Source organism: Oncorhynchus masou, chromosome 22 (assembly GCF_036934945.1).
Source record: "Oncorhynchus masou masou isolate Uvic2021 chromosome 22, UVic_Omas_1.1, whole genome shotgun sequence".
Classification (NCBI taxonomy): domain Eukaryota; kingdom Metazoa; phylum Chordata; class Actinopteri; order Salmoniformes; family Salmonidae; genus Oncorhynchus; species Oncorhynchus masou.
Window position 1 is genome coordinate 28120350 of NC_088233.1, and position 25234 is coordinate 28145583.

The 25234-nt window shown below is 42.4% G+C and overlaps 3 protein-coding genes across 3 annotated transcripts in view; 2 read left to right on the forward strand and 1 right to left on the reverse strand.

The window, feature by feature from the left end:
- The first annotated feature begins 438 nt into the window (after positions 1 to 438).
- LOC135508690 (ciliary microtubule associated protein 1B-like) lies at positions 439 to 3791 on the forward strand. The gene is made up of 7 exons (XM_064928919.1): positions 439 to 513; positions 1206 to 1324; positions 1470 to 1673; positions 2611 to 2712; positions 2906 to 3027; positions 3176 to 3316; positions 3460 to 3791. Exons 2-7 carry the CDS (start codon positions 1213 to 1215, stop codon positions 3550 to 3552), a joined length of 774 nt encoding a protein of 257 aa, XP_064784991.1. The 5' UTR covers positions 439 to 513; positions 1206 to 1212; the 3' UTR covers positions 3553 to 3791.
- An 891-nt stretch (positions 3792 to 4682) lies between these two features.
- Positions 4683 to 10635, forward strand: LOC135508805 (rab-like protein 2A). The gene is made up of 9 exons (XM_064929018.1): positions 4683 to 4688; positions 4959 to 5065; positions 5235 to 5264; positions 5576 to 5655; positions 5839 to 5918; positions 6014 to 6125; positions 6162 to 6259; positions 6376 to 6459; positions 10615 to 10635. Exons 1-9 carry the CDS (start codon positions 4683 to 4685, stop codon positions 10633 to 10635), a joined length of 618 nt encoding a protein of 205 aa, XP_064785090.1.
- A 3121-nt stretch (positions 10636 to 13756) lies between these two features.
- The window catches only part of LOC135508806 (SH3 and multiple ankyrin repeat domains protein 3-like), a 35579-nt gene continuing 24101 nt past the window's right edge, over positions 13757 to 25234 (reverse strand). The window contains exon 8 of the mRNA XM_064929019.1: positions 13757 to 15968. Within this exon, the coding sequence (XP_064785091.1) occupies positions 15404 to 15968 (565 nt within the window). The 3' untranslated portion in view covers positions 13757 to 15403. The remainder of the gene's footprint in view (positions 15969 to 25234) is intronic.

Consider the following 25234-nt stretch of genomic DNA (forward strand, 5'->3'; position numbering starts at 1 on the left):
CTTCACGTCAGGATAGGCAACCGAATGTAATAAATGTGTGTTATATTAAACATAAATTCGGAGAATTCGGGCACCTGTTGTGATTGGGAGTACCATAAAACAACGCACAATTGGTCCAGCGTCGTCCGGGTTTGGCCGTGATTGTACATACGATTTTGTTCTTAACGGACTTGCCTGGTTAAATAAAGGTTCAATTAAAAAAATAAAATACCCTCCGCCCCCACAGACACACCCTAAGAAACGAATTGATCTCGTTGAACAAGTTCTGACTGCATTGCATTACAGAAAAAAAATGTTGTCCTTCAATTTTGGTAATCGTAAACAGGTTTATTTTCTGCCACATTGTGAATTTAAAGCCAACCTGCCTGTCAAAATAGCGTCTCCATGGTAACGTAGTCATAGTGAGCACGAGGACAACCAAAGTCAAACAATCAGAGCTCTCAAGTGTTTGGTCCTGGGAGCACCCAGTGCGGAGAAGACCAGTGCCCGAGAAGACAACGAACTACAATACAGGTTGGCCATTTAGATCAGGGGGATTTTTTTTATATCAATATTTATCTTGCAACAGCTGGTCATTTGCATAAACGGGCAATTTGAATACAGCCAGTCACACGGTCAAGGTGTGGAAGATATTTTGTTTTATCGCCCTTGTCCTATATTAACAACAGTATGGTGGTATGTCTATGTCGTTATGATGAATTCATATTTGTTCATAGTTTCAGCACTAGTATGCTGTTATAGACTTTTATTTCAGAGAGAGGTCTCAATTATGGGGAAATCGTTATGTCTATAAATTAACGTCGAGGCAGCGGAGACCCATAAATAGTATAATTAATTAATTAATATAAGTAACATATAACAGATAAAACTGGACTATTTTATTGAGTAAAGCAACTAAACAGTCGTCACACTGATTTTGCTAAAAAATGTAAGAAATTTTAACGCGCAGCTGAGCATATCCCATTATGACATAAATTATGTGCACATCACTATTGCACCACAGTTAGTCTGGAACACCAACCAAACACACAAACGATCTCCAGACACCAGCACTAACTCACCAGCTCTAAAAAGTGAGGCAATTACCCAAATGAAGGCAATCTGCTTTCCACTATCCTAAAAGGGCAGTTTTTAATGAAAACACTATTGGTATGAGCATCCAGCAAGTTTAAATTGACTCTAATTCCATCTGTCCTTGTCCACAGACTAATTATGTCAGGCACTGATGTTTGGGTTGGCTCCTGGAGGCCCCACAAGCCCAGAGGCCCCATTGCTGCACTCTACAGCAGCCCTGGACCCAAGTATGCCCTGCCTGGAGCGACAGGTATAACTAACTTAGTGATTGATTGACTGACTGATTGATTTATTGGTTGATTTGTTATCAACCTTTTGTTTAGTTGGTTGGTTTGTTTTTTATTTTGGGGTATAAAAAGACACATGGGCAATCATCTTTGCCTCTTCTTCTTCAGGTCTGAACTACCATGACCCCAGGAAGCTGAAAGCACCGGCGTTCAGTTTTGGGACACGCCATCGCCAATTCAGCTCAGACTGCTCCCCCGGGCCAGGGTACTTGGTTCCCTCCAACATCACCAGGATTGGGCGTGACGGGACCCCTGCATACTCCCTCTACAGCCGCCCCAATGACCCCCAGCTGTTCCAAACCCCCGGACCTGGTCGGTAACACACCCCCTTTCTTTTTTGCTCCATCTGCATGTGTTTTATGTCAGGATGCACAGTGTAATGATACCAGTCAGACAGAATGTGGTAGTACTCTAACAGTGGATCTAAAATATGACGAACACCTCCTTAATTAACATCTGGAAGATCATCATGCATTGCTTACTGTTTGGGGTTTTAGGCTGGGTTTCTGTACAGCACTTCGTGACATCAGCTGATGTAAGAAGGGCTTTATAAATACATTTGATTGTTTGATGTTTCAGTAACAAAAAACAAACTGGTCCTCAGACATCAGTGTCATTTCACATTTTCTGGTACATTTACATGTTTCTTTTACAGATAACAACATTTCTATAATTTCTACATTTAACTTATTTTCAAGAAGTGGAAACCCTCGATTTTTCAAACGACACATCTGTCAAGTTCTAAAGCCCTTAAAGAAAAAGTTAACTACCAGTTTGCTTAGACAGAGAAGGGCAATAGGCTAATGTAAGACACAAATATTTTAAGATATTTCCAAACCCACAAACGTAAAATCCTATCTTAACTAAGGTGTGATGTCTTATCAACCCTGAGGGCCACCAAGGCCGAAGCCTTATATTTCTTCATCATTAAACAACGATCACCTTTGGAGTCTATTACATCAGAAGGACAACAACATATCCATTATCAGGACAGACCACCTCCATAGAGGAATGTAGCGTGAAGATAAACAAGGCTAGACATTGGCTCAAATGGCAGCCTCTAGCTCAGGTCCACCTGTATGTAAAATGTATGCACGCATGGTTAAGTCGCTTTGGATAAACACACACACTTGCCAGTACACACGCACACACACACTCACACACAAGCATGCTCAAAACTCACACTGTCTCTCAGAAACTACACACACATACAGACTCCAGGCTTAATTCTGTCTGTTTGGTGTTTCAGGACGCTACTCCCCTGAGAGGTCAGGGAAGTCTGCATATTACTCTGCCCCTGCCTATTCCCTGTCTGCCAGGAGCAAAGGCTTCCGCAACGACCAGACCCCAGGTAACATCCTCTTCAATAAATCCAACACTGTGGCTTTAAGAGACATGGAATAGAATGTTGGCTGTAGAATTTTAAAATGTGATCGATCAAATATTCAGAGAGCATGTTCGATGAACACTAAAAATATGATAGGATTGTGGAATAGAATGTTGGTGTATTTAAGAAATGTGATTGGTTGTGTCCTCTCTCTCAGGCCCTGCAGCTTACATGCTGCCCTCTGTGTTGGGTCCTGCTACCGTCAACAAAACCTCCGCCCCTAACTTCTCCCTTCGAGGACGCAGCAAGATCGGCAGCTTCCACGAGGACCTGCAGAAGGTAGATCTGACGTCAAACACAGACTCATCAAAATTGACATCTCATCTGTCTTCTTTATCGATGATGGACTGATTGAGTTAGGTAGGCCTGTCGTTCATTGTTTTCTTCCCTCACACTTCTGCCCTGTGTGTTTCCATCTGTATGTCAGACTCCTGGCCCAGGGACATACAGAGTGGTGGACCCCTGCACCTACAAACACAAACCCCCCCACTACAGCATGACAGGACGCAACAGCATGCCTGGAGACACCACCAGGAAACCAGGCCCTGGAGCTCACCACCCTGAACAGGCAAGACACCTCATCATAACCATATCACACTTCTATAACTGTGTAATTATACAATAATTAAAATAGTAAAATATCTTATATAAAGTTTGTTTCTACCCTCTGTTGCATGGGTAATGCACTAACTGCCCGTCTTCCGTTCCTAGGTGACCTTCACCAGGATCAAACCTCCAAGCTTCTCTTTCGGAATTCGTCATTCTGAGTTCATTGCTCCGCTTATAGTGGACTTGGCGGAATAGGAACCCTTCCCATTCCTCCATTTACCTCATTCCTTCCCAACATCCCTTTTCCTCATCCCTACCCCCTTATCCCAGCAATAAATTCATCAGTATCAAAATGCTCTGCAGTGAAGAAAGTAGTTAATTGTGCCTTATTGTTCTTATGTATTGCCTATCCTGCATGGAGTACAATGATGCTGGAAGACAAGCTAACCTGCTAATCCTTGTTGATGATTAAAAACAAAAGTATATTTTTTATATGAAGGCTATGTTTTATCACATCAACTTGATTTGAATAACTGAGAAACACATCGGCTATCACGCACGCTTGAACGTTATGAATACTTGTGTGGGGGGAAAGGATTAGGCTTGTACTACACAAACACTACTTCACCTGAGGCCTCCCTTCATATTTTGTGTTACTTGTATGCTGCATGAATGCTATGATTTGGGGAACACTTTTCTTTGTCCCAATATGGTTTTAATTTGCACCACACGAGATTGAGTGTGATATTATGCCAAAGGTGTATGACCACTTTCAGTATTAAAATGATTCTGAAATACCTAGTATTATATTTTATTGTTCCAATACCAAAGATGTGGTTTGATATAACATTGATCTGACATGATTTTTCTCAAACCATAATGACTTGGCTCTGTTCACTCACTTTGATGTTATAACATGTCAAACGTGTACAATTGTGGTGATAAATAACGCTAGTTTTAAATAAATACATTTTCAACGAATATACTTTTTTCTGTCATGGAAAAATAAACATTTGGACAATCTTTGGAAATAGCCCAATATAACCCATTTTCAGGCAATAATAGGAACAGCCTCGTACAAAAAATGGGGGGGGCTTTTAAGCGTCTGCGTTGCATAGAAACAGAAATTCTCCGGAGGAAGCTGTTGCTACAAAAACATGAAGATGCAAACTACATCGTTTTGAAAACTAGCGTTTTGCCAACGATAACGTTTTTCTACTTATTTTGCTAGACTACTGACCGCTAAAGCAGGTTGCTAGATATAGCGTTATATCAGGGACATAGCAATATCCCTGACTGTGTTATGTTAGCTACCCTAACAAGTAGCCTGTGCACTGGCTAGGCTAACGTTACGGTAGATAGCTAAACAACGTCGGGTTGAAAACATGCCGGTTTCGACAGCTAGCTAATTAGTTAACTTAGACATGACTTCGAATGCGTTTGGATCATATTTTAAGGGAATGCATGCAAATTTGTGTAGCTATATCGAGTTAGTTAGCTAACGTTAAGCGGTTACTTGCTGTTAATCACAGACTAAGTGAATTCCTTTTGCTAGTTAACTTCTAGCCACGTACTTTACTGTAGCTAGCTAACGTTTGTTTACGTTCTCTAACTTGCTACGCTGCTGTGAGACGCAGCTCATTTCCCCTTTCTAAAGGTAGAATGCAGGCGACGCCAGTGGCATTCCTGAACTGGACCAAGATAAATATGATGCCGATGAAGAAGTCACGATAATCTGCCTTGGCGACAGTGCAGTGGGAAAATCCAAGTAATTTAGATAGGGAGCATGCCATCTTGTTCTTGTCATTTTGTCATTGCAAATACATCTCAAAGATGCTGTACGTTCTCAGTAAAGGTACCTACATTTTATATCAGCAGTATGGCTTACTGTTTGTGACCCAGGAGAAGATGTTAACAACTGCCTCTTTGTTTTACAGGTTGATGGAGAGGTTTCTGATAGACGGATTGTATCCTTTCTCACACTGGCGCTCTCATCTATAATTTGTGTAATTGGGTTTTGAGTGTTGCATGATCGCAGAATAAATTCATCTGTCTTTTAGCTTGATGTAGCTGACTAAGTAATGTTAGGTGTTGCCTAAAATTGATAGTATTAAACTGAAAGAAAGCCAATGCCTTCTCAATAGTTCATGCAGTAACTGATTTGGCTTGTAGCAGGTTAATCATCCAGTGTGCCAACAGGCCTTTTGACCAGCAATGTGTAGCTACAGTACAGAGGCTTGACAAAGTTGTTTATTCTATTCTTTAACTTGTTCTCCAGTCATCCCCAGCAGCTGTCAACCTATGCCCTGACACTCTACAAATACACTACCACCATTGACAGCAAGGCTGTATTAGTAGGTATGTTTATCAATTGTTTTCTTATCAAAATGCCTGGTTTACACTGAAGAGTTGTTAAGGTGATAGTAAACTGATTTGTTATTGCTGTGAACCATAATTTTGACATTATGTTTTCTGGTTGACTTGCTATCTGTTTGGTTGCCTTCAGCTGTGTTTGTGCTTGTGCTTATGTCTGCCCCAAAGACTTCTGGGATACGGCCGGACAGGAGAGGTTCCAGAGAATGCATCCCTCGTATTACCATAAGGCTCACGCCTGTATCATGGTAAGACTTCACACTAACTGCTAAGACGACAACATTACTTCAAGGCTCATACTTATGTCATAGCTTGTATCATTAACTGTACTTGTCTTTGTCAGGTGTTTAATGTTCAGAGGAAGTTCACTTATAAGAACCTGACCAGCTGGTATACAGGGCTGAGAGAGTACAGGCCTGAGAGACCCTGTGTGGTGGTGGCTAATAATATTTTATGTTTTACTTTTTGTATTTTTACTCCGTTGTTTGCAGCTGATATGAAGGTGATCCAGAGGAAATTTAACTTTGCCAAGAAGCAGGGACTTCCTTTGTACTTTGTATCTGCTGCTGATGGGAACAATGTAGTCAAGGTGAGGATGGACAACATTGTCCTTAAGAGACACACAGTACTCTGTATACTGTATTCCTTTGCTTAGTAAAACTAAAACTTGGAAAAACCTTTTCTGTCTTTCGAAATGTGTCCCAGATGTTCAAAGAATCAATCAAAATGGCAATGTCTTACAAGCAGAACTCTAGTGACTTCATGGATGAAGTAATGCAGGAGCTGGAGGTATAGTACATATTTCCCTCTCTGGATATTCGCTCACTGATCTTATACACTCATATCTTTTGCTGTTTCCATCTCCTTAATTTACTGCAGCTATTTCACTGACAGTTGTTCTGGTTATGACATTAGAATGAATGTATTTGGTTGAGTTCACATTTAATTGAACAGAAAATGTGAATGGTAACACATTTGGTCTGGCGTTTAGGCTCTGCTCTTCAAGGTTGCTCCCCACCCAAGGAAATGCTCATGTAATGAACCTAACAAAGCTAGGGGTAAGGGAGCAGAGTATCTGCCATGCCCTTGATAAACAGAAGAGCAGAACCAGAAGCAGCAGTTTGCTGAAGTCTATTTGAAAGAAGTGCTGTGAAGTGCTATGCTGTGTGTTCAATGTCCGATTGATCAGAAACTCAGCTGATACTGTCAGCTTACTAATCATGTGACTAACTTGGATTCATGCCAGAACCAGCTTCGCTTGATGTATTCGACTGATAGTTGCTCTGGATAAGATTACCTTTAAGGCATTTAGCAGGGTGACTCAGCTAAATGACTTTGCCACAAGCAGCACTGCAGATATTGCGATGAGCAAGATGCATGACTTCTTTTCAGTCACACACAGTATCTGCGCATGTGCACGGGTTTACTTCAAACTTTTGCAACGTGGTAGCCACGGGACCAAAACAGCAGAGAAGTTGAGCCTCGCGCTTCAACGCTGTTAGTTGTTGGGGAAATTGACTCACTATGCTGTTTACTTTCTGTATCTACGTCATATCACTGAGTCTACCTTAATATGTTTTATTGTTCATCCTTGACCTGTAGAACTTTTGAGCTGGAGCAGAAGGAGGAGGAGTTGTTAGAGATGGCTGAGGGACTGAAACCAGAGAGCCCCGAGTCTGTCTGTCTGGCTGGCTGGATGTTGATGTGGATACATTACCCTCACATTATGGACACATTATTTTTACATTATACTGGCATTGTGTATATGAGAGCTGATTCTGACTGCACCGCAGCTATGGATGCTGTGGATATGTTATCCTAACTGTGTTGACATGATACCTCTTTACCATGGGAGAGCTGTGCTCCAGAGTCTGTAACTGATGTTGTGGATATGTTATATTCACGTTATTCTCACATTGTGGACATGTTGTCCTTACATCCTCATGTTTGTATTTTTTGTTTTATTTTCTGCCATGAAAGAGACATGGTTTTATGGAGCTGATGCTGCAGAAAATGTTAACCTATGAGCCATATAATAGTAGTGACCTGTGAGAGCTGGGGCATTCTATTGATGTAAGAACAAACATATTGTAGGATAGATGTTGTGGCAGGCATGGTAAACATGTGCCAAAGTGTGTGAAGCAGGCTGTTTGAGGTTAATATAGAATGTGATGCCTTGTCAAATGTGGGACATGCTTTATACCTATAATCTCTATTCTTGGTATTTTATGATAGCAAAGTGAAACTGTGAATGTGAACTACGCTGCTTTGTCATCAGCTTTTGCCCTCTTATGCCTTTACCATACGGGGCATGTGTATGGCGATTTGTACAATGTGATAGTGAAGTACAGGTATGTAAAGGCTGCTATTGTTGCTCTAAGTGCTACAGTGTAAAGCCAGAGCGTTTATAGGTCATGCCTTTAATGTATCTTAAACAATGAATGTACCTTGTAACCATGTGATGGCATTAGCGACTGTGGTTTTACTCCTCAACACTTGTGACCTGGCTGCATCAGTAAAAAGACTGCATCAATGTCACCAATAATTAATTCCAGTGCAGTTACTGATATAGTTATCAATGTACAGGTTAGATATACACTGAGTGTATATCTCACCTCCCACCCCTTTTGCTCTCAGAATAGCCTCAAATCATCGGAGCATGGACAGTACAAAGTGTCGAAAGCATTACACAGAGATGCTGGCCCATGTTGACTCCAATGCTTCCCACAGTTGTGTCAAGTTGGCTGGATGTCCTTTGGGTGGTGGACCATTGATTCACATGGGAAACAGTTGAGTGGAAAAAAACAGCAGCGTTGCAGTTCTTGACACAAACCGGTGTGCCTGGGACCTACTACCATACCCCGTTCAAAGGCACTTAAATATTTTGTCTTGCCCATTCACCCTGTAAATGGCGCACATACACAATCCATGTCTCAAGGCTTAAAAATCCTTTAACTTGTCTCCTTCCCTTCATCTACACTGATTGAAGTGGATTTAGCAAGTGACATCAATAAGGGATCATACAGTAGCTTTCACCTCGTCAGTCTGTCATAGAAAGAACAGGTGTTCTTAATGTTTTGTATACTCAGTGTACAGTTTAGTCAACTGGAAGTGTTGCAGAAGTACTGAAGATACCACAGAACTACAACGAATGACCACTTCAGAGGTTCTCGATCTCAGTGTATTAGACCTCTTCGGGCTGGATTCAATCCTTATCCCTGATGTATCCCGAGCTGAAATGTGAAGGTAATTCCCGAATGAGCTGACATTTTGCAGCGTTTACAATGAAGGCAGTCTCCGGGAATGCAGGAATATTGCCTTTAAAATTGAGCTATAATGCAGATACAGATTTAATTGAGCTCTTAAAATGATGCTCCAGAGGTTTTGCATAATTCATTAGTTTTGAAAGTAGTGATCACAAGGCAAATGGGTCCCTGAAAATGTTGCACAATTGTGTTTACATCATCCATTTTGTATGATATATTATGTCCTGTAATAAAAAATGTTACAAAATCCAATTTGTACAATATGTTACGGATTTGTCATTTCTTAAGATCCCGGACTGCATAGTTAATGTTGCGTATGGAAAATAACTTTGTTAATCTGTATGATATCTCATGTATCCTATGAACTGTGATAATTTGTCTCTTGCCCGTGTGCTTCACTCTCAAGGTTTTAACCAAGGTTGTTAGTGTAATTTCAACCACCTTCAGAAATAACCACAGCTCAAATGTTAACGATGAATACATTTTTGAATTCTGTAATGACTACTGGGAAACTGCAGAGCCACAAGGCTGCAAAGGGCCTCTGAGTTTCCAGGGGGAAAACACGGGTCAAAACTGATATGGTAGTTGGCACAGCTAAAACTCTGGCCAAAGTAGATCTCAGCAGCAAGACCAATGAGGAGCCGACACACAGAAGTCATGTTTTTAATTATAAATGTATTACATAATATAACAAACATAGATCTCTGTGGTGGAGCCATCACAGCACTCTGGACCTGCCTCAGCCTCACTACCCCGCCTCTCTTCTCTATATGTTCCCTTATGGATGATAAGAGAACCATGCCCCTGGGTGAAAAGGGTTCTTGTCAATGGTGCGACTGACCGTAACGTGTTTATTTTTATTGTTGTTCTTTTTCCAGAAATCTACTCAATGGCCAGTGTGTCCTCTTCTATTCCAAGTCTATACCCACTGCTGCCTCCCCCCCCGACCCCTTTCAGCACGGTGTGTTTGGGAGTAGACACTCAGGTAAGCTAGGTGTCTCCCTCTCTACAGACCATTTTCATTTCAACAGGAAAATGACACTTGAGTATGCCCTTGCTGTATCTGAGATTACATAGAACTGTATCTTAAAATAGCCACAGTAACACTGTCTAGCGAAAATCTGTACATATATATAGCACCAAAGTCAACGCTACTATATTATTCTAGTTAGCTAGCGATCGGACCTTCCACATGTTCGCCTCCTACCACACGTGAGATATGCTGTCAGGATTCATTCAGCTAAACTACTGAATAACATTCATCTACTGAGGTTGACATTGTGTTCATCATTAGTTTAACCCAGGCTACAGTTCTGTGTGGAGTTCAGTGTCTTGAAGAAGATATAAAGCTGGGATGCTTGGGGGATCAAGAGGAGGGGATGTTTAGATGGGCCAGGCATGGTCCAGACATGGCCTGTAATAGATCCACCCTGTTAAACTTCACAGTGCAAACAAGGAGAAAATCAACAATGAAAGAAAAACCCCTTTGAATGATGATAATATCATTTGATCCAATGGCGGGTCTACCAGATCCCCCTGGATTAAAAAAAAAGGAATCACGACTCCGTCACACCATGTAGATTGTGCTTTGTTGATTAGAAAAGAAGATGAAGTCGACCGTACAGAGAAAGTCATTGGTGTGAATGATGTGTCTGCCTCAGCTCTCTGTGTCCTGTAGCATGGGTTTGCATCTGTATAAGCTACCTGTGGTAAACCCACTGAGGGGTTCAACTAGGTTCTCCATCACTAGGTTCTTTCCTAACAAGGAAAGCAACTGGAGTCCAAACTGCACTGTGTATATGAGCACACGTGCATGCCTGCGTGTGTGTATAGTATGTGTGTATGTATGTGCTGTGTGTAAACCCATGTCAGCATCTCTCAGCATCAGTTAGACAAGCGGTATAACTCATCACAGTTAAACCAAACAATACTTTGATACCTTGTCTCAAAAATATAAATATAAATGTTAATAATGCAAAGCTCATAAAATCCATTTTTCAAGTTATATATATATTCCTTTACAAAACATAAAAACGTCTGCAGTTCCACTTCAAAAAGGTTGTGTCCAGACAGTGAAGCTAAATGAATGTCTGTAGTTCTCAAGATTCCCAGGAGATGGCACCATATTAGTGAGTAACAGCTCAACAACATCTAGACTAAGGTAGTACTAAGGAAGAAGAAAAATATACCATTGAAAGTTTATTTTTTGGCACGTTTTTCCTTCTTTTTTGTCATTTTTTTTGTCAGTCCTCTTCAAAATCACCTCATCATATCATACCCTTAAAAACTCTGAACGCCTGAAAAGGGAAAAGAGGACAGAGTGTATAACTGGATGAAATGGGGAGCAGAGGGCCAGTGCTTCTGGTCATGGAGAGAGTCATAGAGAGGTGTTGTAGAGCAGATGGTAATACTGTAATTATCTGTGTCTCTGTCTCCCATTAAAGCCACAGCCCAAACGCTGCCCACTGCCGATTCCCCCCCACACACAGACAGGGGCTACACAGAAACAGACAGAATGTAATAAATAAAAATTGAAGTTCTCCCCAGTATATATATATATATATTTTTTCTCTCTCTCTCTCTCTCTCTCTCTCTCTCTCTCTCTCTCTCTCTCTCTCTCTCTCTCTCTCTCTCTCTCTCTCTCTCTCTCTTTTTCTTTCTCTCTCTCTCTTTCTCTCTCTCTCTCTCTAATAGATATCAAAGGGTCCTGTAATGATTATACATCTGGATTTCAGTGTGTGCACCACGTGTGTGACACAGCCACTGCCAGGAATCTCTGATGTAATTAAGGCTACAGTGGACCACCTTTGAGGGTTTGAACAACTGACATGCACACCTACAACACATATACACACCCACCACACATACATACACACACTACCACACACACACACACACACACACACACACACACACACACACACACACACACACACACACACACACACACACACACACACACACACACACACACACACACACACACACACACACACACACACACACACACACACACACAGCAGGAAGGGGGTTGTGTACAGAGAGTCAGGGTGTTCCTCCATTCACAGCATACATGCACTGTAATGATAGGTGGCTGTAATGCTAGCACCTTGTTTTGTGCAAATCATCTCCTAGTTCATAGAAAATAATAAAAATCAGATCACACCTTTTTCCCGAGGTGGTTAACTATGCATATATGCCAAACATTCATATATAGATCTATATAATTTTTGATTTTCAAAAATGTATATGAAAACCATCATATATATATACATTGCTTGTGATTAATATAAAAAAGCAAATATTCGTGTTTTGTTCAGATTTACAGTGTGAAAGTCCTTTTGAGAGGATCTACTATTTTTTGTTTCTCCTTTTCTTAATGTTCACTCTGAAATTCATGTTAGGCGAGTGAATAGAAAAATGTATCTTCTAAACATCATAATCCAAGAGCTACAAAATCCACACCCCCATTATAGAAACACAAATCAACAATCAACCCAACACAAAAGCCAAGGAGTGTAGTGTCCCAAATTATATCCTTTTCCTTATATAGTGCCCCAAAATGTAAATCTCTGATCAAAAGAAGGGCACAGTAGGGATAAGGATGTCATTTGGGACAACACCTATGTCACCAGAGTCATAAGTGAGATCGTCTGTGAGGTCCGATGTGAGACAGTGAGTGTTATCCCTACAACGTTGACACAACATTGAATTTAACATCCGCTTACTCAAAACGGTGACAAAATAAAGTTTCACAGAGATAGTTTGGACTGGTGTGTGGCTCCGTGACAAGGATATTAACTCAGCATAAAGGTTTCAGTGCTGCTGTTGACTAGTAAAGGTTTTAGTGGTTGTAGTGTCCACCTGAGTCACATTCAGGGGACTCCGTTATACAACAATGTAGATATAAATGTATTATAGAGAACAGACATGCTTCACTGTTGTGAAACTCCAATATACTACATATTCTTTACCTACAAATAGCAATAATAAACTTATATAATAGGAAATCATGTCAACTCTTTATAAGACACTCATGACAGTTCTATCATGACAGTTCTATCATGTCAGTTCTATCATGACAGTTCTATCATGACAGTTCTATCATGACAGTTCTATCATGACAGTTCTATCATGACAGTTCTATCATGACAGTTCTATCATGACAGTTCTATCATGACAGTTCTATCATGTCAGTTCTATCATGACAGTTCTATCATGTCAGTTCTATCATGGCAGTCATATCATGTCAGTTCTATCACGACAGTTCTATCACGACAGTTCTATCATGACAGTTCTATCTTGACAGTTCTAACATGACAGTTCTATCATGACAGTTCTATCATGACAGTTCTATCATGACAGTTCTATCTTGCAAGTTCTAACTTGACAGTTCTATCATGACAGTTCTATCTGCAGTATTGAGAACATTTCTTCCTCCTGAAAACACACCATTGTTGTTCTCCCAGAGAGTATGGATCTAACACTGTGCTGTTGTGTGAATGACACTCACTGTCTCTGACTGTTGAGAGAAGCAACTCAGATTACAATTGTTGATTTTGTTTTTTTAAACACCTTTCTTAAGACATCCCGTTCTCCCAAACCATGGTCTCAGATGTATGTAATGATGCTACCGGTCTTAGTTTGGATGAGAACTGTGTGTGTTTGTGTGTGTGTGTGTCTGGGTGTGTGTGTTTGTGTGTGTCTGGGTGCCTGAATGTAAGGGTGTTATTTGTTTGACTATGTGACTGTTCATGTATATATATATATATATATATATATATATATATATATATATATATATATATATATATGTCTCTATATCTGAGTATGTGTTGAGGTCACAGGGTCACTGGGGTTAAACTGGGATGTCACACCCCTCACTGCCCTTCAGTATGACGGAAGACCGTAAGAAAACAAACAGAAATTAAACCACAACCCTCTTTTCAAGACGTGATGCAACTTTTCATGCTTCTGTTCAGGAAAGGGTGACCATGTAAGGACAGTTCATCAACAGTGGGTTGTATATAGAATACCATGTATAGTTTTACTAAAGTTGTATATTTTATGACAAAATGTCATTTGTATATATCTATGAACTTTTTTTCAAATATATATATTTATATAATTGGTAAAAACAAGTAAATTATTGGTGCAATAAATGTTAAAGTTTTCTCTCTGTCCTTTGTCTAGAAGTAGGAGTCAGATGCTCTTTAGTTTATTACATATCTTCATTTTAACATTCTGTCGTTTTTTCCCCCCTCAAAACTATTTAAATACATTTATATCATATTTATCTATAATATTCCCTTTGGAAACCCAAAGCAAAATGTTTTGATTATGAAAAAAAGCCACTAGTGTTGGTTAAACATTCTCCAAATATAATAGATAGCGCTGTCAGTCCTCGAGAAGGTCCCAGGATGGAGGAGTTTTCCCTATGTGGTCTCCAACGCGGAGCTCCGTCTCTGGGCTCAAGTGTCTCTAGTTTAATTACAATGCCAGGCAGAGAGGAAAGAGGCCCATGTCAGTACTGTCAGTATGTCAACATTATGTTAGTTCTAGATCAGTACTGTGTCTTTACTCCTGTGTTCGCTGTCGCTGAGCGGATCTCTGAACTTTCCTTATGGTTAGAGATTCATCCTCCTCCTTCTTCATGCAAACGGGGAATCCTTCAGAGGCCAAAAAAACAGCAGGCAAAGAGATAGAGGGAACGGATGGAGGGAGGAAGAGAAGGAGATGTACAAAGAAGGAATGGTCTGTCGGAGAGGTTAAAAGTGTGACTAGAGGAGCAACAACAGAAGCTGTTACAAATAAATGTTCTAATAGGAGCTCATGCAAGATTCGCTCCTGCAAAGAATTTCTTCGAAGTAGAAGTCTAAGTATTGTTATCTATTAGTTTACTCCAATTAGGGCAGGGGTGGTAGGCTTAGGGGAATTTAATAAAGAAGGAAAATATATTTCATTAGTTTACTCCAATTTGGGAAGGGGTGGTAGGGTTAGGGAAAATATATATAGAACACCTACTCATTCAGTGCAGTGCTGAGAGCACAGTATTAATACAAAACGTACACTTTCAGAAACATCCAAATGAAAACAAATTCACCTAAAAATGAAAACTAGCTGCACCTAATATGAAAACCACCTAAAAATGGAGCTAGTTTAAAAGCTCTCTCTTGTTTTCTCTCTGTTTCTGTCTCTCTCTCCATCTCCCCCTCTCTCTCTCTCTCTCTCTCTCTCTCTCTCTCTCTCTCTCTCTCTCTCCCCATCTCCCTCTGTCACTCCATCTCCCTTTCTTTCTCTCACTCTCCATCTCCCTCCCTCTCTCTTGCTCTCTCTCTCTCTCTTGCTCTCTCTCGCTCTCTCTCTCTCTCTCTCTCTCTCTCCCCATCTCCCTCTCCCCATCTATCTCTCTCCATCTCCTTTTCTTTCTCTCCCTCTCTATCCCCCTCTCTCTCTCATAGCAGGGGTCAGCTCTCCAGCAGTTGTTTAAGTGCTCGTTCGATGTTCATGCGGTGTCCCACGCGCGTCACCCCCAGCTCAGCGAAGTCGTCCTTGGTGAGTGCCGGGAGGTGCGAGCCCTCGATCTCGTGCTCCTGAAAGCCGGCCCTGTGCTCCCCCAGGTTGATGCTCTCCAGCCAGTCTCCAACGTCATACTTGTTCCACAGGTGGAGGGGCTTCTGGTGGAAGGGCCTGAGGGCCAGGAGGGGCGAGCCCAGCCCGGGGGAGTGACAAGGGGACGGGGAGGGGGAGCGGGACCGGGCGCTGGAGCTCCTCATAACGAAACGTACCTCTTTGGGCTCATGGTGCAGGCTGAGGCTGGACGACTTGAGGATGGTGTGGTGCGGCATGGTGGGTGAGGTGGGTAGGCCGAAGCCTGGGAGTCGACTGAGGGGGTCACCCCGATCCGGGGAGCCCGAGCCAGGGCTTGGAGTGCGGCGTGTAACGGGAAAGCGGCTGCCAGGCCGGATGGTGTAGGTGGTGCCGTAGCTTCTCTGGGAAATGGTGTGGAGCTCTCCTAGACTGCTGAAAAGTCTGGAGAGGAGAAATATGGAGAGAGAGAAAGAGAAAGAGAAAGAGAGAGGGAGGTTAGGAGGGGAAGAGGGTGAGAGGGATACAGAGAAAGAAAGGTACAGAGAGAGCAAGCGCAATGGGATGTAGAGAAAGAAAGCCAGAGGTAAAGAGATATTAGAACAACATCACCGTGTTTTTATCTATATAGCTTCACACAAGTAGAAGAGAGCCACAAGAGCTATTAGATCTGTGGAGCCTTTGGAACATCAAGCCACTCAATGTGGTCTGCAGGGTTAGTGACTGTTAGTGAGAGCAAGCTAGGTAAACTCACAGCAAGTTCAAAAGCTTCAGTATCTTCAACTATTTATTTGGATCATGACTTAAAGGCCTACTACAGAATGGCCCACTCTCCTTGGGCTCAGGAGAGAGGAACATACTGAAACATTCTGGAACTGGAACATACTGAAACATTCTGGAACCGGAACATGGTAAAGCATGTGACAGAGCAAAAATGTGTTCTACCGGGCCTTCAGAAAGTATTCACAACCCTTGACAACATTTTGTTGCGTTACAGCCTGAATTCGAAATGGATTCAAATAAAAAAATGATCACCCATCTATACACAATACCCAGTAATAACGAAGTGAAAACATATTTGTAGAATTTTTGCAAATTTATTGAAAATGAAATACAGAAATATCTAATTTACATAAGTATTCACACCCCTGAGTCAATAATTCTGTAGAAGCACCTTTGGCAGTGATTACAGCTGTGAGTCTTTCTAGGTATGTCTCTAAGTGCTCTGAACACCTGGATTGTGCAACATTTACCCATTATTCTTTTCAAAATTCTTCAAGCTCTGTTAAATTGGTTGTTGGTCATTGCTAGACAACCATTTTTAGGTCTTGCCTTAGATGGTCAAGTAGATTTAAGTCAAAACTGTAACTCCACTGTCTTCTTGGTAAGCAACTAGTGTAGATTTGGCCTTGTGTTTAGGTTATTGTCCTGCTGAAAGGTGAATTAATCTCCTAGTGTCTGGTGGAAAGCAGACTGAACCAGGATTTCCTCTAGGATTTTGCCTGTGCTTAGTTACATTTAGTTTATTTTTATCCTGAAAATTTCTCAGTCCTTAACCATTATATGTATCAAAGCTGGGACCCAGAGACTGAAAAACAGCTTATATCTCAAGGCCATCAGACTGCTTAACAGCAATCACTAACTCAGAGAGGCTGCTGCCTACATTAGGACCCAATCTCTGGCCACTTTAACACTTTAATAAATTAATCACTAGTCACTTTAGACAATACCACTCTAAATAATACCACTTTAATAATGTTTACATATCTTACATTACTCATATCACATGTATATACTGTATTTTATATAATCTATTTCACCTTGCCTATGCTGCTCGGCCATTGCGCATCCATATACTTACATGTACATATTCTCATTCACCCCTTTAGGTTTGTGTGTATGTAGTTGTTGGGGAATTGTTAGATTACTTGTTAGATATTGCTGCACTGTCGGAACTTCGCTACACTCGCATTAACATCTGCTAAAAATGTGTATGTGACAAATAAAATGTGATTTGATTTGATTTTGACAAGCATACCCATAACATGATGCAACCACCACTTTGCTTGAAAATATAGTGGTACTATTGGATTTGCCCCAAACATAACACGTTGTATTCAGGACACATTTTTTGCATTATTACTTTAGTGCCTTGTTGCAAACAGGATGCATGTTTTGCAATATTATTATTCTGTTACAGTCTTCCTTCTTTTCACTCTGTCAATTAGGTCAGTATTGTGGAGTAACTACAATGTTGTTGGTCCACCCTCAGTTTTCTCCTATCGCAGCCAGAGTTTCTGTAACTGTTTTAAAATCACCAATGGAGTGAGTGCATGCAACTAATTATGTGACTTGTTAAGCAAATTCTTACTCCTGAACTTATTTAGGCATATTTAGACATTTCAGCTTTTCATTTTTAATTAATTTGTAAAATAATTGAAAAACATAATTGCACATTATGGGGTATTGTGTGTAGGCCAGTGACAAATAATCAATTTTAAATGCAGGCGGTAACACAACAAAATGTGGAAAAAGTCAAGAGGTGTGAAGGCAAATCCCTCGGTAGTCTCTCTCTGTACTCTCTCTCTCTGTACTCTCTCTCTGTAGTCTCTCTCTGTACTCTCTCTCTGTAGTCTTCTCTCTCTGTACTCTCTCTCTGTAGTCTCTCTCTGTAGTCACTCTCTGTACTCTCTCTCTGTACTCTCTCTGTACTCTCTCTCTGTACTCTCTCTCTGTAGTTGCTCTCTCTGTACTCTCTCTCTGTAGTCTCTCTCTCTGTACTCTCTCTCTCTGTACTCTCTCTCTGTAGTCTCTCTCTCTGTACTCTCTCTCTGTACTCTCTGCCTGTAGTCTCTCTCTCCGTGGTCTCTTCCTGTAGTCTCTCTCTCTGTACTCTCTCTCTGTAGTCTCTTCCTGTAGTCTCTCTCTCTGTACTCTCTCTCTGTAGTCTCTTCCTGTAGTCTCTGTCTGTAGACTCTCTGTAATCTATCTTTGTAGTCTCTTCCTGTAGGCTCTCTCTCTGTACTCTCTCTCTGTACTCTCTCTGTAGTCTCTTCCTGTAGTCTTTGTCTGTAGTCTCTCTCTCTGTACTCTCTCTCTCTGTAGTCTCTTCCTGTAGTCTCTCTCTCTGTACTCTCTCTCTGTACTCTCTTCCTGTAGTCTCTGTCTGTAGTCTCTCTCTCTGTACTCTCTCTCTCTCTGTTGTATCTCTCTGTAGTCTCTGTCTGTAGTCTCTCTCTCTGTACTCTCTCTGTACTCTCTCTGTACTCTCTCTCTGTAGTCTCTTCCTGTAGTCTCTGTCAGTACTCTCTCTCTGTAGTCTCTCTCTCTGTAGTCTCTCTCTGTAGTCTCTGTCTGTAGTATCTCTGTCTGTAGTCTCTGTCTGTAGTCTCTCTCTGTTGTCTCTGTCTGTAGTCTCACTCTCTGTAGTCTCTATCTGTAGCATCTCTGTCGGCAGACTTTCTCTCTGTAGTCTCTCTCTCTGTTCTGTAGTCTCTGTCTGTAGTCTCTGTCTATAGTCTCTCTGTCTGTAGTCTGTATGTAGTCTCTCTGTCAGTAGTCTCTGTAGTCTCTGTCTGTAGTCTCTTTCACAGTAGCCTCTTTCACAGTAGTCTCTCTGTCTGTAGTCTCTCTGTCTGTAGTCTATGTCTGTAGTGTATGTCTGTAGTCTCTCTGTCTGTAGTCTATGTCTGTAGTCTCTCTGTCTGTAGTCTCTCTCTCTGTAGTCTCTCTCTCTGTAGTCTCTTTCTTTAGCATCTCTGTCGGCAGACTTTCTCTCTGTAGTCTCTGTCTGTAGTCTCTCTCTCTGTACTCTCTCTCTGTAGTCTCTGTCTGTAGTCTCTGTCTGTAGTCTCTCTCTCTGTAGTCTCTCTCTGTAGTCTCTGTCTGTAGTATCTCTGTCTGTAGTCTCTGTCTGCAGTCTCTCTCTGTTGTCTCTGTCTGTAGTCTCACTCTCTGTAGTCTCTATCTGTAGCATCTCTGTCGGCAGACTTTCTCTCTGTAGTCTCTCTCTCTGTTCTGTAGTCTCTGTCTGTAGTCTCTGTCTATAGTCTCTCTGTCTATAGTCTCTCTGTCTGTAGTCTGTCTGTAGTCTCTCTGTCAGTAGTCTCTGTAGTCTCTGTCTGTAGTCTCTTTCACAGTAGCCTCTTTCACAGTAGTCTCTCTGTCTGTAGTCTCTCTGTCTGTAGTCTATGTCTGTAGTGTATGTCTGTAGTCTCTCTGTCTGTAGTCTATGTCTGTAGTCTCTCTCTGTAGTCTCTCTGTCTGTAGTCTCTCTCTCTCTGTAGTCTCTATCTGTAGCATCTCTGTCGGCAGACTTTCTCTCTGTAGTCTCTGTCTGTAGTCTCTCTCTCTGTACTCTCTCTCTGTAGTCTCTGTCTGTAGTCTCTCTCTGTACTCTCTCTCTGTAGTCTCTCTCTGTAGTCTCTCTCTGTAGTTTCTCTCTGTACTCTCTCTCTCTGCACTCTCTCTCTCTGTAGTCTCTCTCTGTAGTCTCTCTCTGTACTCTCTCTCTCTGTACTCTCTCTGTACTCTCTCTCTGTACTCTCTCTCTGTACCCTCTCTCTGTAGTCGCTCTCTGTAGTCTCTCTCTCTGTACTCTCTCTCTCTGTACTCTATCTCTCTGTACTCTCTCTGTCGTCTCTCTCTGTACTCTCTCTCTGTAGTCTCTCTCTGTAGTCTCTCTCTGTACTCTCTCTGTACACTCTCTCTGTAGTCTCTCTCTCTGTACTCTCTCTCTCTGCACTCTCTCTCACTGTAGTGTCTCTCTCTGTACTCTCTCTCTGTAGTCTCTCTCTGTAGTCTCTGTCTGTAGTCTCTCTCTGTAGTCTCTCCCTGTGCTCTCTCTCTGTACTCTCTCTCTGTAGTCTCTCTCTGTACTCTCTCTCTGTAGCCTCTTCCTGTAGTATCTGTCTGTAGTCTCTCTCTCTGTAGTCTCTCTCTGTAGTCTCTCTCTGTAGTCTCTCTCTGTACTCTCTCTGTAGTCTCTTCCTGTAGTCTCTGTCTGTAGTCTCTCTCTCTGTACTCTCTCTCTGTAGTCTCTCTCTCTGTACTCTCTCTCTGTAGTCTCTTCCTGTAGTCTCTGTCTGTAGTCTCTCTCTCTCTCTGTACTCTCTCTCTGCAGTCTCTTCCTTTAGTCTCTGTCTGTAGCCTCTCTGTCTGTAGTCTCTCTGTCTGTAGTCTCTCTCTGTATGCTCTCTCTGTTGTATCTTCCTGTAGTCGCTGTATGTAGTCTCTGTCTGTAGTCTCTCTCTCTGTACTCTCTCTCGGTAGTCTCTCTCTCTGTACTCTCTCTCTCTGTAGTCTCTTCCTGTAGTCTCTGTCTGTACTCTCTCTCTCTGTAATTCTCTTCCTGTAGTCTCTGTCTGTAGTCTCTCTCTGTACTCTCTCTCTCTCTGTACTCTCTCTCTGTAGTCTCTCTCTCTCTGTACTCTCTCTGTAGTCAAATCCTGTAGTCTCTCTCTCTGTCCTCTCTCTCTGTAGTCTCTTCCTGTAGTCTCTCTCTCTGTACTCTCTCTCTCTGTACTCCCTCTCTGTAGTCTCTCTCTGTACTCTCTCTGTAGTCTCTTCCTGTAGTCTCTGTCTGTAGTCTCTCTCTGTACTCTCTCTCTGTAGTCTCTGTCTGTAGTCTCTCTCTCTGTACTCTCTCTCTGTAGTCTCTTCCTTTAGTCTCTGTCTGTAGTCTCTCTGTTTGTAGTCTCTCTCTGTATTCTCTCTCTGTTGTATCTTCCTGTAGTCTCTGTATGTAGTCTCTGTCTGTAGTCTCTCTCTCTGTACTCTCTCTCGGTAGTCTCTCTCTCTCTGTACTCTCTCTCTGTACTCTCTTCCTGTAGTCTCTTCCTGTAGTCTCTGTCTGTACTCTCTCTCTCTGTAGTCTCTTCCTGTAGTCTCTGTCTGTAGTCACTCTCTCTGTACTCTCTCTCTCTCTGTACTCTCTCTCTGTAGTCTCTCTCTCTCTGTACTCTCTCTCTGTAGTCAAATCCTGTAGTCTCTCTCTCTGTACTCTCTCTCTGTAGTCTCTTCCTGTAGTCTCTCTCTCTGTACTCCCTCTCTGTAGTCTCTTCCTGTCGTCTCTCTCTCTGTACTCTCTCTTTGTAGTCTCTTCCTGTAGTCTCTCTCTCTCTGTACTCTCTCTCTGTACTCTCTCTCTATAGTCTCTTCCTGTAGTCTCTGTCTGTAGTCTCTCTCTATGTACTCTCTCCCTGTAGTCTCTCTCTCTGTACTCTCTCTCTGTAGTCTCTTCCTGTAGTCTCTCTCTCTGTACTCTCTCTCTCTGTAGTCTCTCTCTCTGTACTCTCTCTCTGTAGTCTCTTCTTGTAGTCTCTCTCTCTGTAGTCTCTTCCTGTACTCTCTCTGTAGTCTATTCCTGTAGTCTCTCTCTCTGTACTCTCTCTCTGTAGTCTCTGTCTGTAGTCTCTCTCTCTGTACTCTCTCTCTGTACTCTCTCTCTGTACTCTCTCTCTGTAGTCACTTCCTGTAGTCTCTGTCAGTACTCTCTCTCTCTGTAGTCTCTTCCTGTAGTCTCTGTCTGTAGTCTCTCTCTCTGTACTCTCTCTGTAGTCTCTTCCTGTAGTCTCTGTCTGTAGTCTCTCTCTCTCTCTCTGTACTCTCTCTCTGCTGTCTCTTCCTTTAGTCTCTGTCTTTAGCCTCTCTGTCTGTAGTCTCTCTGTCTGTAGTCTCTCTCTGTATTCTCTCTCTGTTGTATCTTCCTGTAGTCGCTGTATGTAGTCTCTGTCTGTAGTCTCTCTCTCTGTACTCTCTCTCTGTAGTCTCTGTCTGTAGTCTCTCTCTCTGTACTCTCTCTCGGTAGTCTCTCTCTCTCTGTACTCTCTCTCTCTGTACTCTCTCTCTCTGTAGTCTCTTCCTGTAGTCTCTGTCTGTACTCTCTCTCTCTGTACTCTCTCTCTGTAGTCTCTCTCTCTGTACTCTCTCTCTGTAGTCAAATCCTGTAGTCTCTCTCTCTGTACTCTCTCTCTGTAGTCTCTTCCTGTAGTCTCTCTCTCTGTACTCTCTCTCTCTGTACTCCCTCTCTGTAGTCTCTTCCTGTCGTCTCTCTCTCTGTACTCTCTCTCTGTAGTCTCTTCCTGTAGTCTCTCTCTCTCTGTACTCTCTCTCTGTAGTCTCTTCCTGTAGTCTCTCTCTCTTTACTCTCTCTCTATAGTCTCTGTCTGTAGTCTCTCTCTCTGTAGTCTCTCCCTGTAGTCTCTCTCTCTGTACTCTCTCTCTGTAGTCTCTTCCTGTAGTCTCTCTCTCTGTACTCTCTCTCTCTGTAGTCTCTCTCTCTGTAGTCTCTTCCTGTAGTCTCTCTCTCTGTAGTCTCTTCCTGTAGTCTCTCTCTCTGTACTCTCTCTGTACTCTCTCTGTAGTCTATTCCTGTAGTCTCTGTCTGTAGTCTCTCTCTCTGTACACTCTCTCTCTGTAGTCTCTTCCTGTAGTCTCTCTCTCTGTACTCTCTCTCTGTACTCTCTCTCTGTAGTCTCTGTCTGTAGTCTCTCTCTCTGTACTCTCTCTCTGTACTCTCTCTGTACTCTCTCTCTGTAGTCACTTCCTGTAGTCTCTGTCAGTACTCTCTCTCTCTGTAGTCTCTCTCTCTGTACTCTCTCTCTGTAGTCTCTGTCTGTAGTCTCTGTCTGTAGTATCTCTGTCTCTAGTCTCTCTCTGTAGTCTCTGTCTGTAGTCTCTGTCTGTAGTCTCTCTGTCTGTAGTCTCTATCTGTAGCATCTCTGTTGGCAGACTTTCTCTCTGTTGTCTCTCTCTCTGTCTGTAGTCTCTGACTGTAGTCTCTGTCTGTAGTCTCTCTGTCTGTAGTCTCTGTCTGTAGTCTCTGTCTGTAGTCTCTCTCTCTGTCTGTAGTCTCTCTCTGTCTGTAGTCTCTGTCTGTAGTCTCTGTCTAAAGTCTCTCTGTCTGTAGTCTCTGTTTGTAGTCTCCCTGTCTGTAGTCTCTGTAGTCTCTGTCTGTAGTCTCTGTCTGTAGTCTCTCTCTCTGTCTGTAGTCTCTCTCTCTGTCTGTATTCTCTGTCTATAGTCTCTGTCTAAAGTCTCTCTGTCTGTAGTCTCTGTTTGTAGTCTCCCTGTCTGTAGTCTCTGTAGTCTCTGTCTGTAGTCTCTGTCTGTAGTCTCTCTCTCTCTGTAGTCTTACCTGTAGCATCCCTGTCGGCAGACTTTCTCTCTGTAGTCTCTCTCTCTGTCTGTAGTGTCTCTCTCTGTATGTAGTCTCTCTGTCTGTAGTCTACCTGTCTGTAGTCTCTCTTTCTGTCTGTAGTCTCTGTCTGTGGTCCCTCTGTCTTGCATCTTTCTTTGTCTCTCTCTCTGTACTCTCTCTCTCGGTAGTCGCTCTCTCTGTACTCTCTCTCTCTGTACTCTCTCTCTGTATTCAAATCCTGTAGTCTCTCTCTGTACTCTCTCTCTCTGTAGTCTCTTCCTGTAGTCTCTATCTGTACTCTCTCTCTGTTGTCTCTTCCTGTAGTCTCTCTCTCTGTACTCTCTCTCTATAGTCTCTTCCTGTAGTCTCTCTCTCTGTACTCTCTCTCTGTAGTCTCTTCCTGTAGTCTCTGTCTGTAGTCTCTCTCCCTGTAGTCTCTCTCTTTGTACTCTCTCTCTGTAGTCTCTTCCTGTAGCCTCTATCTCTGTACTCTCTCTCTGTAGTCTCTTCCTGTAGTCTCTCTCTCTGTACTCTCTCTCTGTAGTCTCTTCCTGTAGTCTCTCTCTCTCTGTAGTCTCTTCCTGTAGTCGCTCTCTCTGTACTCTTTCTCTCTGTAGTCTCTTCCTGTAGTCTCTGTCTGTAGTCTATCTCTCTGTACTCTCTCTCTCTGTAGTCTCTTCCTGTAGTCTCTCTCTCTGTACTCTCTCTGTACTCTCTTCCTGTAGTCTCTGTCTGTAGTCTCTCGCTGTACTCTCTCTCTCTGTAGTATCTCTCTGTAGTCTCTGTCTGTGGTCTCTCTCTCTCTGTACTCTCTCTCTGTACTCTCTCTCTGTAGTCTCTGTCTGTAGTCTCTCTCTCTGTACTCTCTCTCTGTAATCTCTTCCTGTAGTCTCTGTCAATACTCTCTCTCTCTGTAGTCTCTCTCTCTGTATTCTCTCTCTGTTGTCTCTGCCTGTAGTCTCTGTCTGTAGTATATCTGTCTGTAGTCTCTGTCTGTAGTATATCTGTCTGTAGTCTCTGTCTGTAGTCTCTCTCTGTTGTCTCTGTCTGTAGTCTCTCTCTCTATCTGTAGCATCTCTGTCGGCAGACTTTCTCTCTGTAGTCTCTCTCTCTGTAGTCTCTGTCTGTAGTCTCTCTCTCTGTCTGTAGTCTCTGTCTGTAGTCTCTCTGTCTAGAGTCTCTCTCTGTAGTCTGTCAGTAGTCTCTGTAGTCTCTGTCTGTAGTCTCTCTCACAGTAGCCTCTTTCACAGTAGTCTCTGTCTGTAGTCTCTCTGTCTGTAGTCTCTCTGTCTGTGGTCTATGTCTGTAGTCTATGTCTGTAGTCTCTCTGTCTGTAGTCTCTGTCTGTAGTCTCTCTGTCTGTAGTCTCTCTCTCTGTAGTCTCTATCTGTAGCATCTCTGTCGGCAGACTTTCTCTCTGTTGTCTCTCTCTCTGTCTGTAGTCTCTCTGTCTGTAGTCTCTGTCTGTAGTCTCTCTCTCTGTCTGTAGTCTCTCTCTCTGTCTGTAGTCTCTCTGTCTGTAGTCTCTGTCTATAGTCTCTCTGTCTGTAGTCTCTCTCTCTGTAGTCTC

Excerpts from the sequence above, each read along its gene's own strand:
- LOC135508805 (XM_064929018.1), top strand. Across the intron at positions 5,066-5,234 it reads AGTGCAGTGGGAAAATCCAA|GTTGATGGAGAGGTTTCTGA; the intron begins GTAATTTAGATA and ends TTTGTTTTACAG. Across the intron at positions 6,126-6,161 it reads GGTGGCTAATAATATTTTAT|CTGATATGAAGGTGATCCAG; the intron begins GTTTTACTTTTT and ends CGTTGTTTGCAG.
- LOC135508690 (XM_064928919.1), top strand. The coding sequence starts at position 1,213 with ATGTCAGGCACTGATGTTTGGGTTGGCTCCTGGAGGCCCCACAAGCCC. Across the intron at positions 1,325-1,469 it reads TGCCCTGCCTGGAGCGACAG|GTCTGAACTACCATGACCCC; the intron begins GTATAACTAACT and ends CTTCTTCTTCAG. Across the intron at positions 1,674-2,610 it reads GTTCCAAACCCCCGGACCTG|GACGCTACTCCCCTGAGAGG; the intron begins GTCGGTAACACA and ends TTGGTGTTTCAG.